General features: G+C 40.6%; 1 protein-coding gene across 2 annotated transcripts in view; it reads right to left on the bottom strand.

The window, feature by feature from the left end:
• Nucleotides 1-19,310, bottom strand: part of LOC122975999 (fibroblast growth factor 14-like) — a 57,573-nt gene extending 38,263 nt beyond the window's left edge. The window contains exon 1 of one of the 2 annotated variants that reach the window (XM_044344228.1): nt 18,965-19,310. In XM_044344228.1, the coding sequence (XP_044200163.1) occupies nt 18,965-19,256 (292 nt within the window). In that variant the 5' untranslated portion in view covers nt 19,257-19,310. Of the gene's footprint in view, nt 1-10,523; nt 10,649-18,964 lie in introns of those variants that run through there. The other variant, XM_044344231.1, reaches the window with a different exon arrangement.
• Between the last annotated feature and the right edge of the window lie 5,172 nt (nt 19,311-24,482).

Genomic DNA, 24,482 nt, shown 5'->3' with positions numbered 1-24,482 from the left:
TGTTGCTACTAAGACACTAAGATGAGGGGGAAAATTCTCTATAATCATATAAAGAATCTGTTGCAGAGATCTGTTTTACATTAAAGTCAGTGGGGAGCAGCTGCAAGGTAAATGACAGCATAATAAAATAGCAGAATGCAGCAATATAAAAACTGATTTTCAACACTTAAGAGAAACATACTATATCTTGACAAATCCTGACCAGACTTGGCATGAAATTTTATGGTTATTACAGAAGATTATTCTTAATCATTTTGTTGACAACCCTGAAATATTCACAAAGAACCCTTCTGACTTCATAATGACCCCGTGCCCTTTTCTCTAGTATTCTCTGTACAAACTTTATGCCCTATTGCTGGTAAGGCTCTAAGAATAGCAAACTGTGATGTGCACATACTCTATGGAGCAGGGGAGAAGATGATAAAAGGGGCACCTCGTTCAAATGTGGGTGTTAGGCTTCGATAAAGCGCCCCTCTGTAGTGGCATTAGGCCAATAGTGAAGCAGCATTCGAGTTAAAAAGGGTATCAAACCATATGTCATTGGGCACACAGAGAGGTGGTTGCTGAGTATGTTGATTGTTATTGGTGTCTACAGACTTTAGCAGCTGCTTCAGACTTTAAGTTGTTTATTAGTCCCGAGCATCACTTTAAAAAGCAAATTAATGTGAATAAACTCACTGAACTAGCCAAAAACAGTAGTATCAAGATGATGACAGCAAGACTGCCTCTGACATTTTCTTAAACACTAAGAAGATAGTGCAGTATGGATTATTAAAAATGGTTGTTGTACAGTGTTCGCATCATATCACAGAAACTCCTCGACTATCTTAAAAGAAGTAATGAACATGTTGGGGGTTAGACATAACATACAACAGATGAAAGGTGCCTAAAGCCAGACAGGGATGAAGGTGGATGTGACTTTTATTTATCTACAAGTTTTAATATTTGTTCTTATCAGTGTTCATTTGTTGCCTTATGTGAAACAAAAAGTGTTGTTTTTGTCCACATACTTCATAGTTTTACTTTTCCATGTTCAGTATGAAAGAACTTGACTGAGGCCTCTCCACTGATGCTCTTGTAGCTGAATTTGAGTAAATCCCTGCAGCAGTGCCTATGATTTGGAATGAGATGTTCAGCAATCACATATGAGTATAATTTGGTTGTCCACGTACTTCTAGAAACACAGCATATAATTACTTGATTTCAAATTTATAACGTTACCGTACCTGATGAGTTGAATCTTGTTGAAAATATCTACAACCAAGTAAATCTTCCCTTTAAAGGATGGTTCAACATTTTGGGGAAAGATGCTTATTTTAATTTCTCTCTGAGAGCGACGGGAGAAAATTGATATTAACTTCATGTCTGTGCATGTAGTCCGGAGCTGGAGTCAGAACTTGTTGAGCCTAGGTTTGAATTAAAACAGGGCAGGAGGAAACAGCTGCCCCAACCAATCAACACCTCTAAAGTTGACTAATGAACGTGTTGTATCTTGTTTGTTTAATGTACAACAGCTGTGAACTACAGGCTGAACTTCCTGGAGTCCTGTCATTACAGTCACATTGTCAGGTGTTGCACTTTCATGCATATGTACAGAGAACTATATTAAAACCTGTGTTCTATATCCAAAGATGCTGCACAAAAGTGCTGGTTTGTTAAGATATAGTTAAAGCATATAACTCCCACCAAATACCCCTTTTACATTTCTGTTTGTGTGAGCTTTAAAGTTGATGCTCGACATATTTTTGAACTTTGGGCAGAGCCAGGAAAGCTGTTTCCCCCTGTGTCCAGTATTTATGCTAAGCTAATCTACTGCTGGATGAAGCTTCATATTTAACACACACAAACTAACACAAACTATTCCTTAAACACACACAGACACGAGCCTGATCTCCATGTTCTCTTCTAACTTTTAACGAGAGTAAGTGTATTTCCCAAAATGTTGAACTATTCCTTTAAATAGAAGATTCATCTGATGAGAATTAGGCTCCGTCTCTACCGTCTCTATAGTGTTGGACTTGTAGTGCTTCACCAAAATGTGTCGAACAAACAGAAGCTCTGTAGGTGGCGCTCTTATCTTTGTCTGGCCAGTCATGATGGCTGTGCTGCTCATGCTAATTACTGTGCTCTCTCTCTCTCTCAGCAAAATGAAGAGAAAGCAACAGGTAAACATTACATTCATGTATTAAGATAAAATTAATCACAGATATAAATACTTATAATTTGTGGCAGAAGATGAGAAAAGAGTCGGGAACGAGTTGACGATGAAGACAGACGAGAGATGGAGCAATAGGAGGACGGGGAGGTAACAGATGTGGGTGGGTGTTCCCCAGACAGGAGTGTGAGGATAGCCACTCTGAACTGAGCAGGATGACTCATAATTCACGCTCAGACACCCGCCCCCGTACACACACACACACACACACACACACACAGACGCGGGGAAGTCCACTGTTACCTAGGTAACGAGTGATTAGTGACGCAGGTGGGTCTCCGAACGCAGGGAGAGAACACCTGCTGAATGCTGAGAGGATAACACACACGCACACACACACACACACACACACACACATACACACACATCTGGCATCAATTACATTCATCGCACTGCGTGTCTCTTTTTTGCTCTACGCACACACACAAACACTCCTCTCCTCTCCTCCTCTCCTCTCCTCTTCTCTCCTCATCTATCTTTGTAACATCTCCAACTCAGCGGGGAGGAGAAGAGAGGGAATGGAGGGACTAAATTATTCATTCACTCCCCCTCTCTCTCTTTTCTTCTATCTCTGTCTGCTGTTTTTCAGTGTCTCGAATCCCCCTCCCCTCTTTCTCCCCGTTATACCTATTCCTCTCTATTCCCCTTTTCTTTTCGACGCCTCTCTCGCTCGCAGCACAAAGACCAGAGAAACAACTTTACATCTACTGGGTGTCGGGATAACTCACAGGGATATATGTGTATCACAGTAAAACATACGTTGCGTTTGAGTTCCTGTTGTTTTTTCCTCCACACTGCAGTGGTTGTTAAGTAAACTTTAAGTTATCACAAATACACTTCAAATGGGGGAAAATGGGGTTAAGTTATGACAGTAAGATTTTAACATAAAGGACTTAAGTTGTGGCATGTTTAACCTATGCTCACTTACTTTAGTTGCCATAAAATGCAACAAGTGGCTTGTTTTACCCATTAAAACACTTCCCCCCCAAGCTCACAGAGACCTCAGTTCTCATTGGATTGTGGCATCATGTAGACCCTCTCACACGCTACAGGATTTATTCCACAGAGCTGCAAATGTTAGTTGATGTTTGGGGCTGAAATCAATCTGTTCAGTTTTTGTAAATTAGCCGAGGAATGCACGGGTGCGTCTGCAGCCTCAGGTGCCAAGATTTCTGGATTTTAAAGTCAATAGATACTAATTTTGAAAATATAAAAATGTATTTCCCTGAGCAACATGTAAACAAAGCAGCAAAGATTAATCTCCGCTCTTATTTCCTACTGAAGAATACATATATTGTTGTTACTTGTGGACGTCACACTAATTTTATGTGTCTAAATTCATATTTGGATACCATACAGTCATGGAGGTTGTCATGTCAGTTTGTTATACTTTTATATTCAGTTTTAGTGAACATAAAAGAAGATTCAAGCAGATAAAAAGTCTCCTGGGACCCATCTGTATATCACATGGGTCTTGATCCTGAGGTTAAGTACTTCCGACTCTTCACAACAACAGGACTTGGATGTCAATTATAGAGGTCTTCATGGACCGTGGTCCTCTAAACACCTCACATATTGATATTGATCTCCCTTTTAAAAGCTGCCTGTTTCAGCTTCAGGGACATTTTGAGGGGACACTCCCAGGAAGTGCTGTTCTAATATTTCTGGTGTTGTTGGTACTTTGAAGTGTGAAGTAATAACAGTGAAAGTCAATTCGTGTTAGTCACGCCATTTCCCCAGAGTTCCCGACTGTAAAAAAAAAAAAAAAAAAAAAGACTGTAGACACTGGACCGGTCTGAAATCGACCAGTCAGCTCTAACTTAATTCATTATGGCTGCCAGTTAAAGCAGCAGCTCATATGCGGAGAACGCCAACTGCTAATGTGAAGCAACATGCAAAACGCTGCGTTCGCTATTACTAGGAAAGTAATTGTACAAAAATGAGTCAAGTGTTCTGCTCATTTACTGCTTTGTGGCTACATTCAATCATATTAATGCAGGTTTAAAGGTACTTTGATGATGCTCCTGCCAATGCCATTTTGCTGCCGCAGATCCCTCCACCACCTCAACCTCCTCCTTATGTGGTGTTTCATGTTGTTGATTTATGTAAGATTTATGTTCATGTATGTTATTCAGGGGAATTAGCTAAAAATGTATGAGGTCAGAGTATAACTTAAGGAAAAAACTGACTCTCAGCATCCTTTATTGCTATCCAGGGGCCTGTTTCACCAAATTTGCAACATACAAGCTGCATGGGATCATTTGACGTCTTATGACACGATTAACTAATGAAAAAAAACATCATACTTTCGACTCATGTATGAGCCTGAGAGAGGAGACAATTTTCATGACAGTCATTCGTGAATTTCACCACTTGCAGAGATCATCAAGTCAGTAAGATTCATTGTCTGAGAACCATTAATATCTATAAAAAATGTTGTGCCAATCCATCAAGTATATTTTAAAATACTTCAATGGATAAATTAAAAAAAAAAAGTGTGGAAAAGTCAGGGGGCCATAAGTTTATCTGTACAAAATTTCATGGTAGTGTTGATCTGACATGCAGTGAGAAAGTTAATGATGTTTACATGATATGTGAGATATACTGTATATCTAATACAGATATACAGAACACATATTGTATGATTCAGCAAATACAGTCAAATTCTAGGACGTATTCTTACAGCTATTCTAAAAATCTGTACTTTTAGGATGTTGTTTTGAGTCATTTCCTGATGTTTTTCCCTTTTCCCAGAGAGGTCAGAGGTCAAAGGCAACTTCTAGAGAAGGTACAGTAAAAATAGGAGTCTCGAGTCGTCAGTGAAAATGATCCACACAAAATGGTTACGGTTGAAAATGGAAGACTTCTGCATCAGAGCGGTTATATAAGCGCTCCAGATCTTTCCCCAAAAAGTAAGAACCACAGAGGATGAGGGGAGGGGGAGAGGGTGGTGGAACTATGGGGATAGGGGAGAGATAACTACAGAGACTGAACGGAGAACTCCTTCAAGCAAGAGTTAAGGAGGTGCTGAAAGTCAAAGCTTGGTGGAGGTGGTAAGGGGCTTGAAAAATATGTTTATGTAATGTGAAAATTAAGTGGAGGAAAATGTATAAAAATGGCACAGTCTGACACAGAGCTAACAGCTTCTATGGAGTCAGACAGCATCCTCATTTGGTTTTTAGAAATGTTTAAAATGAGGGTTAACAGTGCCTTTATAAGGTAAGTAATGTCTTGTTATAAATCTAGGCTATTATTCACATTAAACTATATATTACAAGCACGATATATCATGTTTTCTCATCCCCTCTAAATCTTGACAACTCTAAATCCCACTTTAATATCAACGGGTCCTCGGTGAAGAGGGAGGACAGCTTATCTTGGTGTCTACATCACTGAGGGCCTGACCAGGGCGCTGCATACTGACTCAGTGGTGAGAAAGGCGAGACAGAGACTGTTTCACCTCAGACACTTGAGGAAACTCCGGGTATCCCCTCAAAAACTGAAGAATTTCTACTCCTGCACCATTGAGAGCATCCTGACGGGGGAAAACGCCACTGTCTGATATGGAAACAGCACAAATTGATTTCACTGTGATTGTCCCTTTATACGTATGATTACACGTGACAAATAAACTTAATTGAACCGGTCGATAGAATCTCTCTTTAAACAGATCGTGCGGCGCAGTCACTCGAGCAGACTGCAGTGATAGCACTTCATCTCCACTCTATTATCCACACGTATCCCCTCCACTTCACCTACAGCGCGTGCATCATGACTAGATTTGATAGCTGCAGCTCTCATCTGGATTCAATTACCACTAGGAGAGCATGTGCCCTCACTGTATTTTTATAAGCAACTGGTGTCTGTTGCATTATACTTAAAGCTGCTCTAATGACTATTTTTTTACATTAAGAAGGAATCAAATGACTATGTTTGATGTGAGAAGCTCTGACAAACTTCCTGTAAGCTACCATCCCATCGCCGAACTGCACACGGACAAAGATGAGTTGTTGTGAGACCAGACGGGAGCTAAATAGGAGAGTGAATATCGGTCTTACATCCATCAGGTAGTCAGGAACTCATTATGAGTCAGTATGAACAGGAGGAATGATTACAGCAAGAAAAACATATGTCAATGTTCATTTAGGCACCTGACTTGAAAAACTGCGAACCAATCCTTCAATGTAAGTGCAGAGTAAACCAACCAGGCAGGCACAAAACAGCAACTGTATGATTAGGGGCTCAATATAGACAAACATTATTCACCTGACTTGCCAATTAACCTACAGTAACCTGCCTATCTTCAGACTACGGGAGGAAACTGAAGACTTCTTACTCAGGTATATGATTGGTGCCTGCCCTCAACTAATACACAGTAAGAGCTCGAAGCTATTATCTAAGACATAATTGAAGACACGGTAATGTGAATATAACCTGTGATGCCATATAGGCTGGATCATGAGCTCACTCATTCTCTCTTCCTTCAGCTGACATCCACCTCTCAATCATTTACAGTAACATCTCTCACACATCCATGCATTGCTTTCATTGCTGATATTACACACCCTCATTTTTAGCCTAAGTTAAGCTCTCTGAGTTGTACCATTACTGTACAGTGCAGTTAAGTGTGGCACACTTCAGTACAAAGCAGAGCAGGGATAGTACTGTACACAATGTGTAGACTGGACCAGTGACAGACAAATCTAATGGATCTGTCAATACTAATTAATTTACTCTCTCCCTCTCTCTCTCTCTGGTTGATATGTGTGTTTTGCTCTGTGTGTGTTTGTGTGTGTGTGCATGTGTGTGTGTGCACTGCACTGATCTGTCAGAAAACACTCACAGCCAGAGTGGGATTGAATGATTTAACTCCCAGCCCCAGTGCGCCACTGCTAACAGTACTTTTCAGTGTACTGGTCCTTTAATGAGTCATGACAGTGATTTTTTTCTCATGCCTCTGAGATGTTGACATCACTGTAACCTGCTGGTCTCTCTGTAATGAGCCAGTCACGTCTGAGGTGGGCCATTGTTTGATTATGTTGACAGCGCTGGTTTTGATCCCCTTAATCTTCAGCATGTCAGACTGAAATATTGTGTTTTGTTTTGCTAGTTACGGCATTAAAAAACAGAGACAACATGCCAACTATCTGCTCCATATTTTCCAAGAGAAGGAGATTAGAGCCTGTTGTTGATGACAGATTCATTATTTTTCCTTTTTTAGTGCAGCGCTTCAAGCGCCCCTGTGTGCACGTCTGACTGAATCAGACATAAAATTAGTCTTGAATAACGGGAACAAAGAGCGTAGGTAGATAATGTGACAAGAGATAAAACTTTGTCAAGCATTCAAGACTCAACAAAGGAGAATGTTTTCGGTGCCACCCACAGTCTTGGAACTTTAAGCTTATTTTTCTCAGCAGCATTTCCAGGCAGTAATAAAAATCTTAGTTTCAGCTACTGTGTTGTGAAAAAACTTGCTATTCCCCACACCTCTCTGCAGAGAAAAAGTTCACAGATGGATCGAGGAGAAATGGCCAGGTGGTGGATTTTTGGAAAAGGGTCTTTGCATTGTTATAATCTTCTGGGGGAAAAAAAAGAGAAATAACCAGCTTCATTAACCCAAATTAATCAAAATCGGATTATACACAGCAAACCTGATCCCCTTGTCCTTCTCTTTGTAACAATTCCAGTTACATTTTAGATAGATTAGGTAATAGAATGACATGACAAGAGGCAGAATATGAATCTAAAATGCTTATAATAACACTAGTTTCTGCTCTAGATGGCGAAAAACACATTTCTGACGCTGACAGTAATGCCAAAGAGACCTCTGACTAATCTGTTTTCTCCACAGTGCTGTATTAAAGGAAGCTTGTATACAAATATGTGCAATGTGTGTACAGCAATCCTTCCCAGTGAAAATGTGAATAGTTCAGCAACACGGTGTATTAGGTTTTCATTCAGCCTGCGAGGCTACAATCTAATCCAAACTCTTGCCATAATACAGATCTAAGAGCAACACTTTTCACAGGTACAAGGGCGATTTGAGAGGGGATACACAAACAAATACAACACTCTGCAGTGAATAAGTGCTGTGCAAATACTGATAGTATGGCCATTTTATGTCTGTGTCCATTATTTAGGGCTTTAGAGAGCAGAGGCTCTCTAAGGTCCTTGAGAGTTACCGTGCATTAGAGTTAACATGCATTAGAATTTCTTCAAAATTGTCCAAACAAGCATGAAATTGCTCCCACTCGTCTCATTGCATAAGAGACATTTTATCAGCCAGCATTAATTACTGGTGTTTGCTATCAAAACACAATATTAAAAGCATTTTTATCAGGGGTGAAGCCTTTTAGATTCTTGTTTCGCAGCAGCTGATTGCTTCAACTTCAGTGCAGCTCACGAATATATTTTGTTTTTTACAGTGGTTTTAGAGTTAAATCGTGATGTGATGTAAAAATTTTTTTCAAGAGGATTTGTCAAAATGCGCCGAAACAGGTAAAAAAAGATTAACTTGCTTTTATGAATAATGAAAAATGATATTTGCATTGCATGTGGGCAAATAAACATGGATAAGTCTGGTGATATTCTGTATTTTTTCTTATTCTCAGCAAATCCCATGAAAAGGCCAAAACCAACAATCCTTCTAGCAAGTATTGTCTGTGTATCTAAAGCCTGAGATAGTTTATTCCTCTCTGCCATAGAGCTCCATTGTTGTCAAAAATTATGAACAAATGAACCACACCGTTGCACCAGGTGACACGTTCCTTCATTACCATGAACACACACTGTAGTTTATTTTGACTCAACGCCACACACACCGTTCTGCTGCCGGAAACACTCTTAAGAGCACCAAATGTGTATTACTCCACTGAAAATAGTCCCTAAGAAATGCACTATATTCACTCCTGTTAGAGTAATAGATGCCAAAAACTACAGTGCCCAGCTGTTTAAAGATTTTACTTAGAATTTCTTTGTTAAATTAAATGATATATTTTGTATATCTTCAGTAGAAACCTGTGAGCTTGGGATTGAGTGGGAAGCCAGGAGTCAGAAAGTACTGAGAGGCCGAAAATGCATTACTGATTTTGGTCTTTGTTGACAATATGAATAATATAGAGTAACACCAGCTTTATCCTTTAAATATCAATGAATCTCCTAGTTTATCCTTTAATAGTTGGTGGTGTGTGTTGGTCAAAATGCTCCACTGTGGCTGCATATTCTGCTGTTTTCTGATTAAAAACAGCCTCTTTGCCCAGTGAATAATCGCCCACAGTGACCCATGTGGGACAGAATTTGCATTCCCGGAGGTGTTAGCCACCTCATACAAGTCTAATCATTTATGTGTGGATGATTTACAAAAATTATTGGATGAAAAATGTTCACATAGAGTACAGCCAAACATCTCCACAATCATTTTTGACTGAAGTTACTTTAAAACTGACTGAATGCAACATACAATATATGAAAATTTGACTCACATGACAACAAAATCAAAGACGCAAACACACACAGACATATATCATCAACAGCTATATAATACAGGGTCCTCCAGACAGACACTAGAGAGTGACGCCCGACTTATCGACTACTACACGTCATAGGACACGTCAATTTATATAGAGTGTGTGTGTGTGTGTGTCTGTGTGTGTGTATACTCACTGTCTCAGTTCAAAATCAATGAGGCACTCAGGGTAATCATGAACTGACACTAAAAAGCCTCCAAATGCCCCTGTATTACATCACCCTAAACCCTGTCTGGATTATTTTAATTAATGATTTTAGTTTAATCAGTTAAATGTGTGGCATTTTTGGACTTCAGAGACATCACGGACGCTTTTGTCCTACAAAGCGTTCACACAAAAGGATGCTTGTTGTAACAGAAATCTCTGAAACTTAGAGGTTTTTTTAACCTGCAACTGAATTTCATCGTAATACCATAGCGAAAGTTTACAGAGAAGCTAAAGGATGCATGAATGACTTTATTTTAACATACAATATAATTGGATCGCTGTTGTACAATAACTTCACGTCTCCAAAAAGTGAATTTTAGTAGCTAAAATAAATTTCCCATTAGCCGTATTTCTAATGAACTGACTGAATTTTAAGCAACCTTTAAAATGATGCGAAAAATATCAACTTTGTGAGTTTATATCATGATGATAGCAAAGAAAAGTGTACAAATAGTCAGTATTATGATAGTTTTATTCTTTTTAGTGATTTTTTTAGCGGTAAAGCAAGTAGCAGTACATGTCACAATCCTGCTCTCTCTCCATTTCCAGTGTTTCCAGTGTTAAGAGCACCTTACCTGGTTCAGCTTTGCCTAAAGCAGCTCGTATTCTCCTCTCTGCTACCCTCAGTATAAACTCAAAGTCCATGGCTGACACAAACACACACACACACACACCTGTAAACACCCGCCTGCCGGACTCCTTGGAAAACCCACTTCTTAAATCATCTCGACTCCCCCAACGCGGCCTCAGACGCGGACTCACACACACGTACTAAGAGGGACAGATACGGTGATTATGTCACGCAGGGCTGTCAACAAGTAAAAGGTTAACACAGACAAGAGAAGAATAAAAGTCAGCTCAAGTGTGTGTGAGTGAGAAGTAGAACAACGGGAGAAGAAAGAAGTGGAGAGCAGAGATATAAAGAAGAGGTGCTAGGAAAAACCTACAGAGTGAGAAATCATCATCCAATCAGTTTTCACCTCTGCATCTATTTGTTTCTTTTGCATTGCAGTTGACAGGGCAGCTTTCAACATAAATTAAAATTATAAATACACCAAAGTAATCAGAAAAGAAAAAATACAAGCTAAGAAGAGCAGATGTTCTTATTTATTACCTCCGCATTCGGAGGCAATCCTGAAGATTCCTCTTATTTATGTGTTCATTCGATATTCTGTGTCTTCCTTTGGTGCAAATGAGTCATCAGGAATCAACAAGTTCTCATACATAAACAGCAAAATAGGTCATTTTTCATTGCCTTGCAAAACAAGTCATATAACAGTTTTAAGAAATGACTCATTTGAGTGTTTACTGATCTGTCACATCTATGATTAAAGGGCTAGATAAGTTTAGGCACCTACTTGGTTAAAGTTAGGCAAAGATGCTTTAAGAAACATTCATGATTAGTAGAAGATGAGATGTGATAAGCTTTAGACACCAAACCATGGCAACCTCATCTGAAGGACTTTTGGGGCTTTGCTACAATCATCATTCACACAACCGAAAGAGGTCACTTGTCAGAAAACATAAGTTGTTCCATAAGCATTTGAACAAACAACTTATAGTATAAATAGAACTGTGTTATCCTGATGCAAGATTATTAAGATGACCCCTCTGGGAAGAGGTGGATCCAAGGCTGCAGCCGCATTGCTCCAAGGCGGCTGAGGTACTTTATTTGTACTGTTGACAGATTTATTTCTGTACACCTCCCCTTTCCTGGTCCCTGTCACTCATGATATCTTTTTTTTTTCTTAAATTATTGTGAGCATCTCAAGTTTTCCTTATGGTTTCCTACATTTTTTGTAGTGCTTCTTAGCATTTTGTCTGTGTTGAGGTTTGAGGATTTGAACAGGATTTATACAGCTTCTCTATTATGAATGAAAAATTCAAGTTAACAGTTTTCAACCCACAGCAGCTTTTTACAAGTGTGGTATTGTCATGAGCGGCTGTGCTATTTCTTAACTACTGAACTATAGTTGAAAGTGCCATAAAAAAACAGTGAGTGGACCTTAAGTTGGGATTGTTTTGCCAACTACTGACTCCAGGGTCAAGACTGAACTTTCATGCTTAACTTTAAGCCATGTGGATGAAATAATAGCAGCTAACAGCGGATTGTTTTGTCAATATATACTGTATATTTATATGGCATCTCCAACCTCACCAATTAAACACTTTTTATACAGCAGAGTTGGAGAGAGACCGAGTTGTTGTCAAGTGTTTCTCTGCTTCTTATCATCCAGTCTGTGAAAACACTTCTTAGTGGGGCCTTTGATGCCCTGCTGCTTTTTAAGTGCACTTGGAAAAATAACACTCAGCACTCACTCTCTCTTGACAGAAACCTGGAGCGAGAGCTGTCCAAACACACACATGCACGCACACACACACACACACACACACATCGCCTCGTTCACCTTGCCTCTTTTGCTCGTTGCTTCGTTTCGAAAATTATAGTGTTTCCACTGTTGAGCAGAGTTACACTATAATCAGAGCTACCGGCATCTCAAATGTTTTCTTTTTCTTTGTTTGACACCCTGAAATAACATTCACCTCTACCTCAATACTGCCCTTTCAAAACAGGAATGCAACGATGTGGTGAAAGTCAGTTTCAGACTTTTATGCAGGTTTAACAATTTATAAACCGGTGTAGTCGCATCGCCTGTAAAGTTCAGTTTAGTTTGGTTTGTTCCGGTCTGATTATATAAGATGACCTGTGTGACTGTGCTGTAAATGTGCGTGAGCGAGGGGCCGTGATTACTTGACAGCTTACGTACATGAGTGTGAGGTATGACGTAAATGATGAGTTCAGGCCAAAGCACATCAGAAGCAGCAAAGTCATAATGTCTTTCTGCAGACTCAGTGTGTTTGGACAATGAGGCCATGAGTTAATGAGTTCACACACACACACACACACACACACACAGATAGGGAGTGTATTAGACTACTGCACCAAAAACCCTCCATGTGACCTTAGAGGACAGACCGTCACTATTTTGTCCGCTCATCACATCTGGACAACGTAACAGCACGCAACTGAGAAACAGACAGAAAGACACGCACAAACAAGTTTAGTTTGTTGCAAGCTTGAGGAAAATATGACATATGAGTATTTTTTGATTCTTGACAGAGTTCAAACTAACATAAAATAAAAATAGAATCAATTGAAATCAAATAAACGTGTACTGTGTGTGAGTGGGCCTTTCACTTCTAGAGACAGATCTGAACTGGCAAGAACTCCACTGCTATACTCCAGTGTTTAAATAAAATATAAAGTACCATGCCTTCATGGCAACTCTCCAGAGATGGTGAAATTATAGGAATTATATTTTATTCACTGGATAACTAAAAACAGACATTAAAGGACGTGTTTGTGTGTGTGTTTGTGCATGCGGGTGCGTACATACGTGTGCTATAAAAGGGCCAAAGTCTCTATGTGGGTCACGTCATATGGGACACAAGACATTGAGTAACATTGTGCCTTATTCCTTTTTAACAATGAATGATAGTGATGCTGGTTCATCTGGAGGAGGCAGAGGGAACTCCATTCACACAGTTTCTAACGGAAAAGGTTCCCTAGCAGCAGAAATGAAAGAAATAATGGAGAAAAATAACAAATATACAGAAATAAGACTTTTTAATGCCATGGTTGAATTTAAGATTAATCTGTCAGTGGGTATTATGACCTTTAAAGTTATCATATTTATTTTTTCAGTAAGTCAAACCCCATTTTTGATATTTATGGCAATTTTTTTCTGCGGTAGCCATTGAGAATAATTATGTTCTGAAATTGCCTCTCTCTATATATCAGTTTTGGCATTGTTACTCGTAGAGTCCACGTTTACCACACAGGATTCAAATTGGCTACACAGACAGGAAATTGTGCACTGATGTGCTCCAGTGTAAATGTTCGTATTTCAGAGAAGCCTCCGTGGTTACAGCTCACTCTCCTGCAGCTTTAATGGAGCTGAATTTGTTACTGATAATTCAAACTGAACATTTTCTGCTACTTCACGAGGAGGCAGCCACAGGAAATCCAATTTATTTGTCAGCAAGGTGCTTTTTTAGCAATACTATTGTTCACTAAATTCAACCAGGATTGAAATCTTAAAGGTTAAACATGAAATAATGTGATAATATTGTCATGAATTATTTGAAACAACTACTGACGAGACTGCCACAAACTTTCATATGAATATTCACACTCCAGAGGATGATTCCTAATGTTTCTGGTGGCTGCTTGGCCTTTCCTCTTGTGTCATCATCAGGACAAGCTTTGATATACTCGAAATATCAAACTCTAATTGGTAGATTGACTGAGCAAACTTAGCGTTTAATGACAATCTTCCCTCTGCTGCTATCTCTAGGACAAACTTCATGTTCTGAGTGCCGCTAAAAATAGCAAAATGTGTTGCTTTCTGCATCCAACACTTTCATATTGTGGGGTGTAATGAATATTGCAGCACTGAAGGACCAACTGTGGGGCTTAAGACTTTAAGCCTTGTTATTTTGCAAATCTTAGATCTTATTATAAGAATACCGATATTAAGTAAAAGTGCACTTATTTTACAAGAGCAACAGAAGTAAGAAAGAAACAAGACTTTAGCTTGCTTCTCAATGAATCACCTACATACAGTACATACTGATGCACACACACACACACACACACACACACCAAAGCTGTCTTTCTGCCCTCCCAGTGGACCTTCACTAAATAGTGCAATTCAGAGGAAAAACGCCAGCAAATGCTGAGTCAGCAAAAGCTTCTCCACCCTACTCCCCATTTATAGCAGAGTTATATTTCACCACCAACTGCTGTGTGTATTACACATAAATACACACACACACACACTAAAAATGCCGAGGGAGAGAGTATATGTTTTCTTTAATTAAAAGAGAAAGTGACAGCTAAATGGTGCTGGCTGCTATAAATCCATGAGCTGCACGATGCTGCTGGGAACTTACTCATTTCTCTCAAAGACAGCGAATGTACCGCCGTTCTACTTTGCATTCCCCACTGTGTGTGTGTGTATGTGTTTGTGTAGGTGGTTGAGATATGCTTTCATTAGCTAATCACAGCTCACATGATAAAACAACATATGCAAAAGCCAAGTTTCTGAACTTGTGAAACTGAAACCTGAAGCACACAATCAGTCACTTTCACCATCATATAAGGACTTCAGTAGCCACATCAAAAAAAAGTACAGTAATACACCTTTTTGATGCAGGGAATTGCCTAAAATTAAGTATTTGCATGCATTTTTTTCAACATAAGAAATCTTTAACATAACCTTCTTCTCAATTAATAATAAAAAATATCTTCTCCTTACAGCAGCGATTTATAACATCCTTCTTTTAAGTCCACTTTCTAGCTTTTTACGGACAACTGAGCCAACTTCATCCACTGGTGAAGACCATGAGATGCGATTGAAAGCTCCAGAAAAAGCTACTAAGATTATTATTGTATCAAACTACTATTTTCAATCTTTCTCATTCATTTCACTGTTTCAGCACTCACATTGTTAAACATGTTGCAGAAAGGACTGAACTATACATTTCAATATACAGTGTATGAAGTATGATATTATGTTCAATGACATTTTAAAATAACATCAATTTATTTTTTTACTTGTGCTAATCATATTTAATGACTTTACACACCAAAAGAAGGACTTTGAAACTGCGGGGTAACTATGAGTAAGGAAGTTATGCTCGGTGTTGTTAAAATCCCCACTTATGTATCATAGGAGTGCACATGTTCTCTCATAAATGCAGAAAGTCTAGCTTCAAGCCAATTCATCAAATGAGCAAAGAGGACATAATAAAAAAAAAGGAATTAAAGCAGAAACACTGAGCCCAAGGGACACAAAAAAAACAGTCATGTGACACTGTAAATAGCCAGTGCTGGTGTGTTGGCAGGCAGTGAAAAGACACTGTGGAAATGTTGTTGGACTGTTCTGTTCAGTCCAGCAAATGAGTCCTTTCACCTGCGCCAACAGGCCAATATTGATTTTGCTTTGTGTATTTTCACCTTTAATCTGCAAAATTAGGGGTTTATCTTTGGCGCTGCTAAGCACTGATTACTGTGGCGTTTTCCCAGAAATCACTTGTCAGTCGCACAGTACAGACATATGCCTTTTTCCTTGAAGTGTTTGTTGATAATCATAAATATAGTTCTACCTTTTATAAACTGTTTATACACCTAACAGTTTGATGTGCGGGAAATATCTTCGAGAGATATTTACATCTTAAACTACAAGTCACCTCTCTTGTGCATCTGTCTCTGTTTCTGTTAGTCTTATTTATCTTCCACGAACTACAGTCGCCTGCAAGTATGGGTGCAGCTCTGCAGTCTAGCACAGCATTAAGATCACAAAAACACCCTCTGCTTCTGAGGCTGTTTAACATAGTTGTATGGTTGAAGTGATGAGTACACTGCTGCAGCACAAAGCATGTGTTCTGTATGCCTTTTTGGCTACAAGATAGTTGCATCAATGGCCAAAGCTCATACAATCCAGGCGCCAATATTCACAAAGATCTGGTTTCTTATTTGTCTCAAAATGAAAATACATCATTCCATGAGTACATGTCTTATATGCTACTTGCTTCAAAACTTGTCATTGTGCACTTTCACCCACTGTTTACCTCGTGGTATCAGAAAAGAGCCTTTAAGGACAATGTTTCTAAAACTTTCAGCTCGTTGAATGCAAATCACAAGATTTTCCAAGACATGCTGCCAAGTTTTAAATATCTGAGTCGTGTTTTCTAATTTCCAGTCCGCCACTGGTATGATAATAAGCTTACAGAGAGTTGAAACTTGCTTGAGTTGGGTAATCCATCACAGAAAGCATCATGTCTGTTTGTTTTTGTCAGAATTAGACTGTTGTTGCATGGTATTGCATGTAAGTGCAGAATCTGATCTGCAAAACCTACACAGTGTTGCCATAACTTTGTAACTTTGACAGAAATAAAAGCAGACATGATGATTGAGCAACAGATCTCTAGAAACTGACTTAACCAGTGGCTTTTTAAAGCCCAGAAAACACACATTAAGTATCTAAAACAACAATGATATGCATTAGAAAGTAGTTGACAGTAAACACAGAGATTGTTAATGCTAGTTGGTTGCTGTCCATGGTGCTGAAAAGTCTTTCCTTTTAACGCATCAGCTCTAAACCAGAAGGACAGTGCTTTGTAATCACTAAAACAAGTGAAAAAAGAGAAGACACAGCATTAATGTCTCTGACCTCATCGCACCATCACAATAGCCACTCAGTGTCTTTTCTTTTTCTTTTCAGTGATGAATGTTTTCACAGAGAAATGCTGCAAATGACTTCCAGTGCCCACATAATGAACAGTTTGCATTATGCTCAGCTCAGAGTGTGGTGTAAATAGGCTTGTAGATGAATGATACAGTGCATGGTAGCAGGATAGAGTTGAAACATTAACTCTTTTTTACTTATACTACTTTTTTGTCTCATACTATTTCCTCTTACATAGTGCTCTCAACAACAACATGTTGTTTTCAACTTCCTCTGATGGCCATTAGATGCCGGCTCAGGAAAAAAACAGTATATATTTATATATCATTGTTTAATTTAGGATATATTAAGGCTAAAGGAGAACTTTTTTGGGTTGTTTGCTTAATTGATTGGTCTCTAAGCCCATCACAGTGAGTTTCTACATGCTGGTCTCTCCTCTGCACCGACCAGGCCTCAAGCTCTTTCCCAAAATGTAGTTTTTGGCTCCAAACAACGAGGCAGAGATAATAATGGCGATGATGGATAGTTTGTCCAAACTTTCACATCTGTTGATAAAGACATAATATGTAACTACGACTTCAAAAAGTCGCCTCATCGAGCCTGTCGTTGCCCTCCAAACATTGTGTCGAGGTTACAGGGGCCAACTCTCTAATGCAATGTCAATATGCCAATAATGTCAACAACATCCACTTCCTGTTACAACGCCAATGTCAATCTCTGTGCCGCCTGGAGCGGAGGAAAAATCTGGTGGAAAACAGAGCAAACAATTTGCTTTCGGTTAAAGCTTTTAACAAATCTGACGGGAAATGTTCTGATTTCACTCCACTTTACGTTTGTCCCGAACCCTCTGGAGAGCACGACTAAGAGAATAAAGGAGCTCCTGGTGAATTAACCTGAATTTCACCTTTAATTATATCACACCTGCAGCCTGTTGATGAACACAGTCAGTGTTATGTGACAGACAGATGTCCTATCCCTAATCTCTGAAGTTGTAGTTACACACATCTACACAGGAACCCAACTTTAGAAGATGGAGATGTTGCCTGAGTGTACCCAGCATGATGCTGGACATAACCAACAGCTCACCTAGATGAAAAAGTTGAAATAAACACTGTATGACTCCTTAAAGTCAGTGCCCCAAGAAGCTGTGAGCTCTGCTGAACACATCACATTCAGTCTTCTATCTCACGAGGAGATTATTGTGCTCACACATCCTGACTGAAAATGTCTGCAGCCATAAGAAAAACACACAGGGACTCTTTCCACTCTACAGTCCACAGTATATCCAAGGTGGAAGTCTAAATAAGGCCATGTGCTGTTTAATCATGCAGGTTACTGGAGCCTGAACGGGTCTGCATGCTGCATTAGACTTGATTTTCTGCAGCATCTCTGCCACGCACGCTTTTCACACGCACTGCCACTGTAGTCTCTATCTGTGCTAATAAGTTATCACCCCCCCCCCCACACATACACACACACCCACCCCCTTCTCCCTGTTGCCCCCCTCCCCCCTTCCCCTCCCCGTAGTGCACTCACTTGCTGCACAACTGCGATTGCAGAGAAACACCAGCAAGCAGTCGAACAGTGCAGTCTCGGGAGGGAATACACACACACACACACACACACACTCCCGCGCACACGCACGGGCACGCATTAAAGTGTTTCTCTTTCTCTATCACCTCCACACACGCACGTACACACAGAGAGAGAGAGAGAGAGAGAAAGAAAGAAAGGGGGAGAGAGAGAGACAGTGAGAAACTCACCAGTTGGGTTCTTGTTTTTCTTGAGGCTCCTGCCACAAAGACACTGCAGCATATGCGATCCTTTGCTGAAAATGTTGTTCCAAATAAACCGCATGGATTTGGCCGAGACGGGGGAGGAGGAGGAGGAGGAGGAGGAGGAAGAGGAGGTGGGGGAAGAGAGGCGCTCCGGATGCGGCAGCCTAAAATTCACCCACCGCATGGGGGCTGATCCGCCCCCCTGTTTGCATGCCAGCAGAGCCGGCCAGCTGTTGGGCTCAGTTCGGCGGTGCTTCTGTCCCCCAATTTGCACCATAGACAAGAATAAGAGCAGGAAGCCCGGCTCGTCGCCCGGTTTCTCGCCCGGTTCCTCCACAAGCCCAGAGACCAGGAGCCGCACGTATTCCGCGTCGACGTCGTCCCCGTGCGGCAGGAAGAGAGCAACCGCTGCGGCGCTTTGCTCCGCGGTCTCCGCCTCCGGCTGCCCCAGCGGCCGGTGGCCCTCAGCGGCGGAGGAGGGGTCGCTGCTGCTGCTGCCGCCCGGCCGCCGCGGCGTGAAAAGCCCCCGAGCGCTCCTCTTCAAATTGCGTCGTCTGCCGCGCGGCGCGGGGAGAGGAGCGGCAGCGGCGGACAGGCATGCGGCGGCGCTAGCGTGAAGTCGGCGGTACGCGGCAGCTGTCGGCTTCTGCACAAAAAACCATTGCATATTAGTGGGGATCGCAGGGGTCGGTGCGTCCGTCCGTCCGGGATGGGAGGAGGAGGGGAGGGGTGCGGATACCGGGTGTCCGTCAGCAACTCGGTGGCATCCCTGTACCCGTACAGCGGGCAAGTACTGCAGCGGGGGGGCTCCTTTCCAAACACACACACTCAGTCAGACACACTCACACACTGCACACACACACACGCTAGATGCAGAATCCTTTTCCCAGCAGCAGCGCTGGTTCTCTGCTCTCTGGTCAGTGAGAGTGCACGCAGCGCCGGACCGGGCAGGTGAATCACTGCAGGGAATCTCTGCACTATCCCACTCTGTGTTTTTCTCTTTAAAAAGTCCTTATGAATATTTGATCCGCGTTTCGGCCTCCACTTCTCAATAATCCATAAGCTCCAATGCGCCAAGATACTGCTGCTGCTGCTGTCTGTCTGTCTCCTCTTCCTCTCCTCTCCTCCTCCTCCACCTCCTCCTCCTCTTCCTCTTCCCTCACCTTGCTGATGAAAAGAAGCTGCTGGACTATGGCTCTGCTGCCTCTACTACTCCAGAAACTAGATGGAGAAGTAGGAAGAAGGAGAAGCCCGGCTCGTGGTCCTCTCGCGCTCTTCTTCTGCTTCAGCGTCTTTCTTCTGCTGCGCTCGAGACGACCGACGGCCGGTGGGGCGCGAGGAGGTGCACTGACTATCTATACCCAAGCAGCAACAAAGTGACGGCAATTAAACAGTGAACGCATTCCGGTTTGCACCTTCAACACAAAACACCAAACCATCTAAAATTGAATTAGGCTGCTTTTATGTTCATGTGGAAATTTCTTCTGTTTCTCCCACATGAACCAGAATTTTATTACATTTTTAGGCTCATTCGTTTATAAAAAAAAGAACATTATTTTCTATGTGTTTGGATGAACAGGCAATAAAACAAAAAGGACGAAACATAAGCCATTCACAGCTTACACTTCCCTCTAGTATTCCCTATCCTTATTAGTTATTTATATATACATTGGCTCATATTTTCAAGATGAAAATGCAACTTTTGTGCACACAAGTGTGCGTTTAGCCTGAGCTCTTTCTCTCAGAAAGATGACTCTACTACAGGGTTTACTCTCGACTTTTCTTCTGAAGGAAAAGCTTACCTCCGGTTTGCTCGTGCAGTTTGATGCAGCCCTGCAGAGAGAAGCTGTTTGCAGTTACATAGACACGTGGTTCCCACACCGTCAGCATCTGGAGTGATTGGAAATGTAACCGGCAACATTTGGGGAGGGGGGCGGCGGCGAGATGGCGTCACTAGACTGGGTACGAAACCACAACTCGTCTCCTCTTCTTGTTCTTCTTGTTGCATCGATGCGAGCGCTTTCTTCTGTATATCAGATGGCTTTACTCGAAACTCCGTCCACAAATCTGGCAGTTTAATGCCGCCTTTCCTTGATGGCAAATGTGCACACCTGTTGCACGACTCCTTTGGGGTCTTCTAGTCAGTTCTGCTATGTGGACGACGAGCATAAACACTTTTAAGTTAAACAATTAGAGTTGAAATGTTAAATGAAATGCTGTTTGGTTGTATTGGTTGCATATTGAAAAGGCCAAAGGAAATTATTAGAGGTCTTATCTCGGTGCTAGACTGTCTCACACTCATGGAGGGTTGAAACTGAGCTGAGAAAGCCGCACTGGATTTTAATTGAGAGAGAGAGACACAGAGAGAGATGGCGCTGTCCAGAGTGCTGAATCCACGTTAGCTGGCTTCACGCTCACAAAACATAGGGAAACCTTATCAGTGGTCTCTGGACCGTAATAACAGTGTCAGTGACATTTCAAACCGATTAAACAAACAAAGCCACAACGAAAAGCAATACACTGACTCCATTATTATAACACCTTTCACGTGTCTACATTCTATTAAGAGAAATAATTAAAATTGTCTGATAAAAAACAACAAAAACGACCAAAGAACCTCTGTTTGACACACACCATTAAGCCCCTTAGAGTGTTTTGCCATCTTGAAAGGCTTTTAAAACACAGAATTCATTCTCTAGATAGGTTTGTGGCTCATTTGCCTTTGAATCAGTCAATTTATAAACCTAAACCCAAAACAGCAGTTTTACTAAGGGAAGAGGAACGACATTTATGTATAAAGTGCCTTTGATGTTTGCAAATGTAAGAAAAATCCACCTCTCTATGCTGAGAGAAATGAAGGTGTAGAAGGAAATTCAAGGAAGTCATTCTCACTGAGCAAGAACAGGAACTATTGAGGAGAGAATGAATTCAACCCATAACAAGTTGTAACTTTTTGACAGCCAAATCTCACATTCCTTCATTTGTTATCACTAAAACTTCCCATACAATATGACAAACATAAAAAAAAATTGAGCAAACCAAAGTGTTTTGGCTGTCTTCCTGAAATGAAGCCAGAGTGTATACTGTCAGGTAGATATATTTGGTTTGACTGTATTTTCTGGCAAGCAGCAGGGAGCCTATTTATGAAGCCCCGAGCAGAATTCGATCCCTCCTGCTGGATCCCATCAAAACCCCTTGTAGCAGTGCATCAACTCACACAATAGTCTAATTCACCTTTTTAAAAACATAATATACAAGTGTAAAATAGCTGTACTGTATATCTTTTTCAATAACACAGTACTGTACATGATAATCAGCGGTGTTTGGAATGTGGTGTACTGAAAAATAGCAAAACAAACCAACATACCAACAGACTATTTTCCTACAAAAATAGCTCACAGTTTTGAAATATACTCTCTTTTAAACAATTACTGGATGGATCAGCATTAAATTTTGCACAGACATTCATGTTCTCCTTTGGATAAAGCCTCCTGATGTTGGTGATCCCTGACTTTTTGTCTACCAGCAGGTCAAAGTTTTCACTATTCTGCAAAACTAAGCTGCCGAACATGGTAAACATTATATCTAGTAAACATTAATATGTCAGGATTGTCAAAGTGGTAGCATGGTGACTAACATTTTGCTCAAAAAGCCATTAGCGAGGCATCAGACTTAGTCTTGTTTCAGTGCAAATACAGCAAATGTTGCAACTCTTGCAGAATTTCTTGCAGATGGGTGAAAAATTAAAGGAAAAATTACAACATTATTCCCCTCAATAAAGATAAACATGATAAAACAGCAATTGGTTGGACAAGCCAGCACAGTCAAGAAGGGATTATGGGAAATGTGGTCTTAGTGTTGAGAAACTAACCCTAAGACAAAAGAATGAAACATAAGCTATAACCGTATCCAGCGCGGTCTTATTCTATTCACAATGATTGTACGAAGCTATTACAAATATTCTGACAATGCTGTTTGGATGTTTAAAATTGCTACACATGGCATCTTTAATCTTCAGACAGTCCTTTCACCAGGCTCCAAACACCAGGCTGTTGTGCAAGAAACCAGCATTATTTACATGCTCAGATGAGAGAAATTGTGCAGCTGCACAAATACAAACAATTACAGCCAAACACTGAACTTCCCAGAACATACATCACTCTCAGCTGCACTGCAGTATTACCAAATGAGTCCAGGATAATGGTCCTCACAAACAGTCATGTCTGCTGCTCATCTCGTCTTGTATAATGTGACATTTGGATCACAACAAAGACCACACATAAATAAGAGATACACACACACACACATAGTCATTACTGCAGGGTGAGTGGCGCCTGGCAGATTTTTTTTTCTCACACTCTGTTCTCGACTTGTATTGTTTCGAGGAGCTCAAGGCTGCAGCATGGGATTGCTGTCATCGAGGGGGCAAAATATCATCTGTGTGCACAGAGAACTGCTTCAGCTCAGCAAAGCAAACAGCCACAGCTGCATGTGTGTGTCCAGTATGTGTGTGTTTGTCAAATAGTGGAGCAGGGAAAGGAAGAAGAGCAAGAAAAAAAGAGGGAAAAGTGAAAGGAGTGAGGATGCAGGACCGAAGAGAAAGAAAGGTAGAGGAAGATGCAAGAGAAAGCAAGGAGGAGAGCAAAACAGAGGAACAAAAACGCAGACGAGGAGAGAAGAAGACTGAGAGTGACACTCGCAGCCGTTGGGAATTCAGAAAAAGCAAATGAACCAGAAAAGAGGTTACTTTTAATTACGACACTCACAGAGATCATTTACATCAGAAAGTCTGCACGTTGTTGCAAATTTACATTCTACTATTTAAACACTGCACATTTTTAGACTGAATCTACTGTAGTAGTTTCAGATGCGTTTTTATACACCAGTACTCACACTTATACACCAACATTTCCACTATTGCAATTTACTTGTTATTTCCAAGAAAGTTTCATGGAGACCACTATAAATCTGGTACCAATTATATGGAAAATAGGGACAAAATTCAATTAAAATGCAGTTATTTTTGTCAGAATTTAGGTATTGTCTTTAAAGAACTGCTCCATTAAAAAAGTTGCAGAAAACATAACTGAAAAACTAAGTTTAAAAAATACAAAAACTTTTTCTTTTTTTAAAATGTAAGGACTTTGTTTTTTTGAGGGAGAGCGTCAAAGGACTTTGACCCTTGACCTCAGTATTTGTAAAATGTCTAAATGTGAGCACTGCCAGGAAACAACAAGGTCTTATATTCAGTTTAGCAGTTGTTGTTCCAACAGAACCAGTTAAAATGTTGTTCATTCATAATTTTTTTAATTGGGCAATGTTTTGGTGCTTAATTAACATTATTAATAAAGTGTTTTCAAGTGTTTTTCCTTGGCTTTTGTTTAAGACATTTTGTTTTCTGCAGATACTGGGAAGCGTGAAGGAACACTACTTGGGCCTAATACAGGGCTAAGTGTATTTCACATAAAGCGATGGCAATTAATCATCCCTCTCCAGCAACTAT

The sequence above is a fragment of the Thunnus albacares genome, chromosome 24, assembly GCF_914725855.1.
Source record: "Thunnus albacares chromosome 24, fThuAlb1.1, whole genome shotgun sequence".
NCBI lineage: Eukaryota > Metazoa > Chordata > Actinopteri > Scombriformes > Scombridae > Thunnus > Thunnus albacares.
The sequence above is the reverse complement of the archived record's forward strand: the minus strand, read 5'-3'. Positions and strand labels throughout refer to the sequence as shown.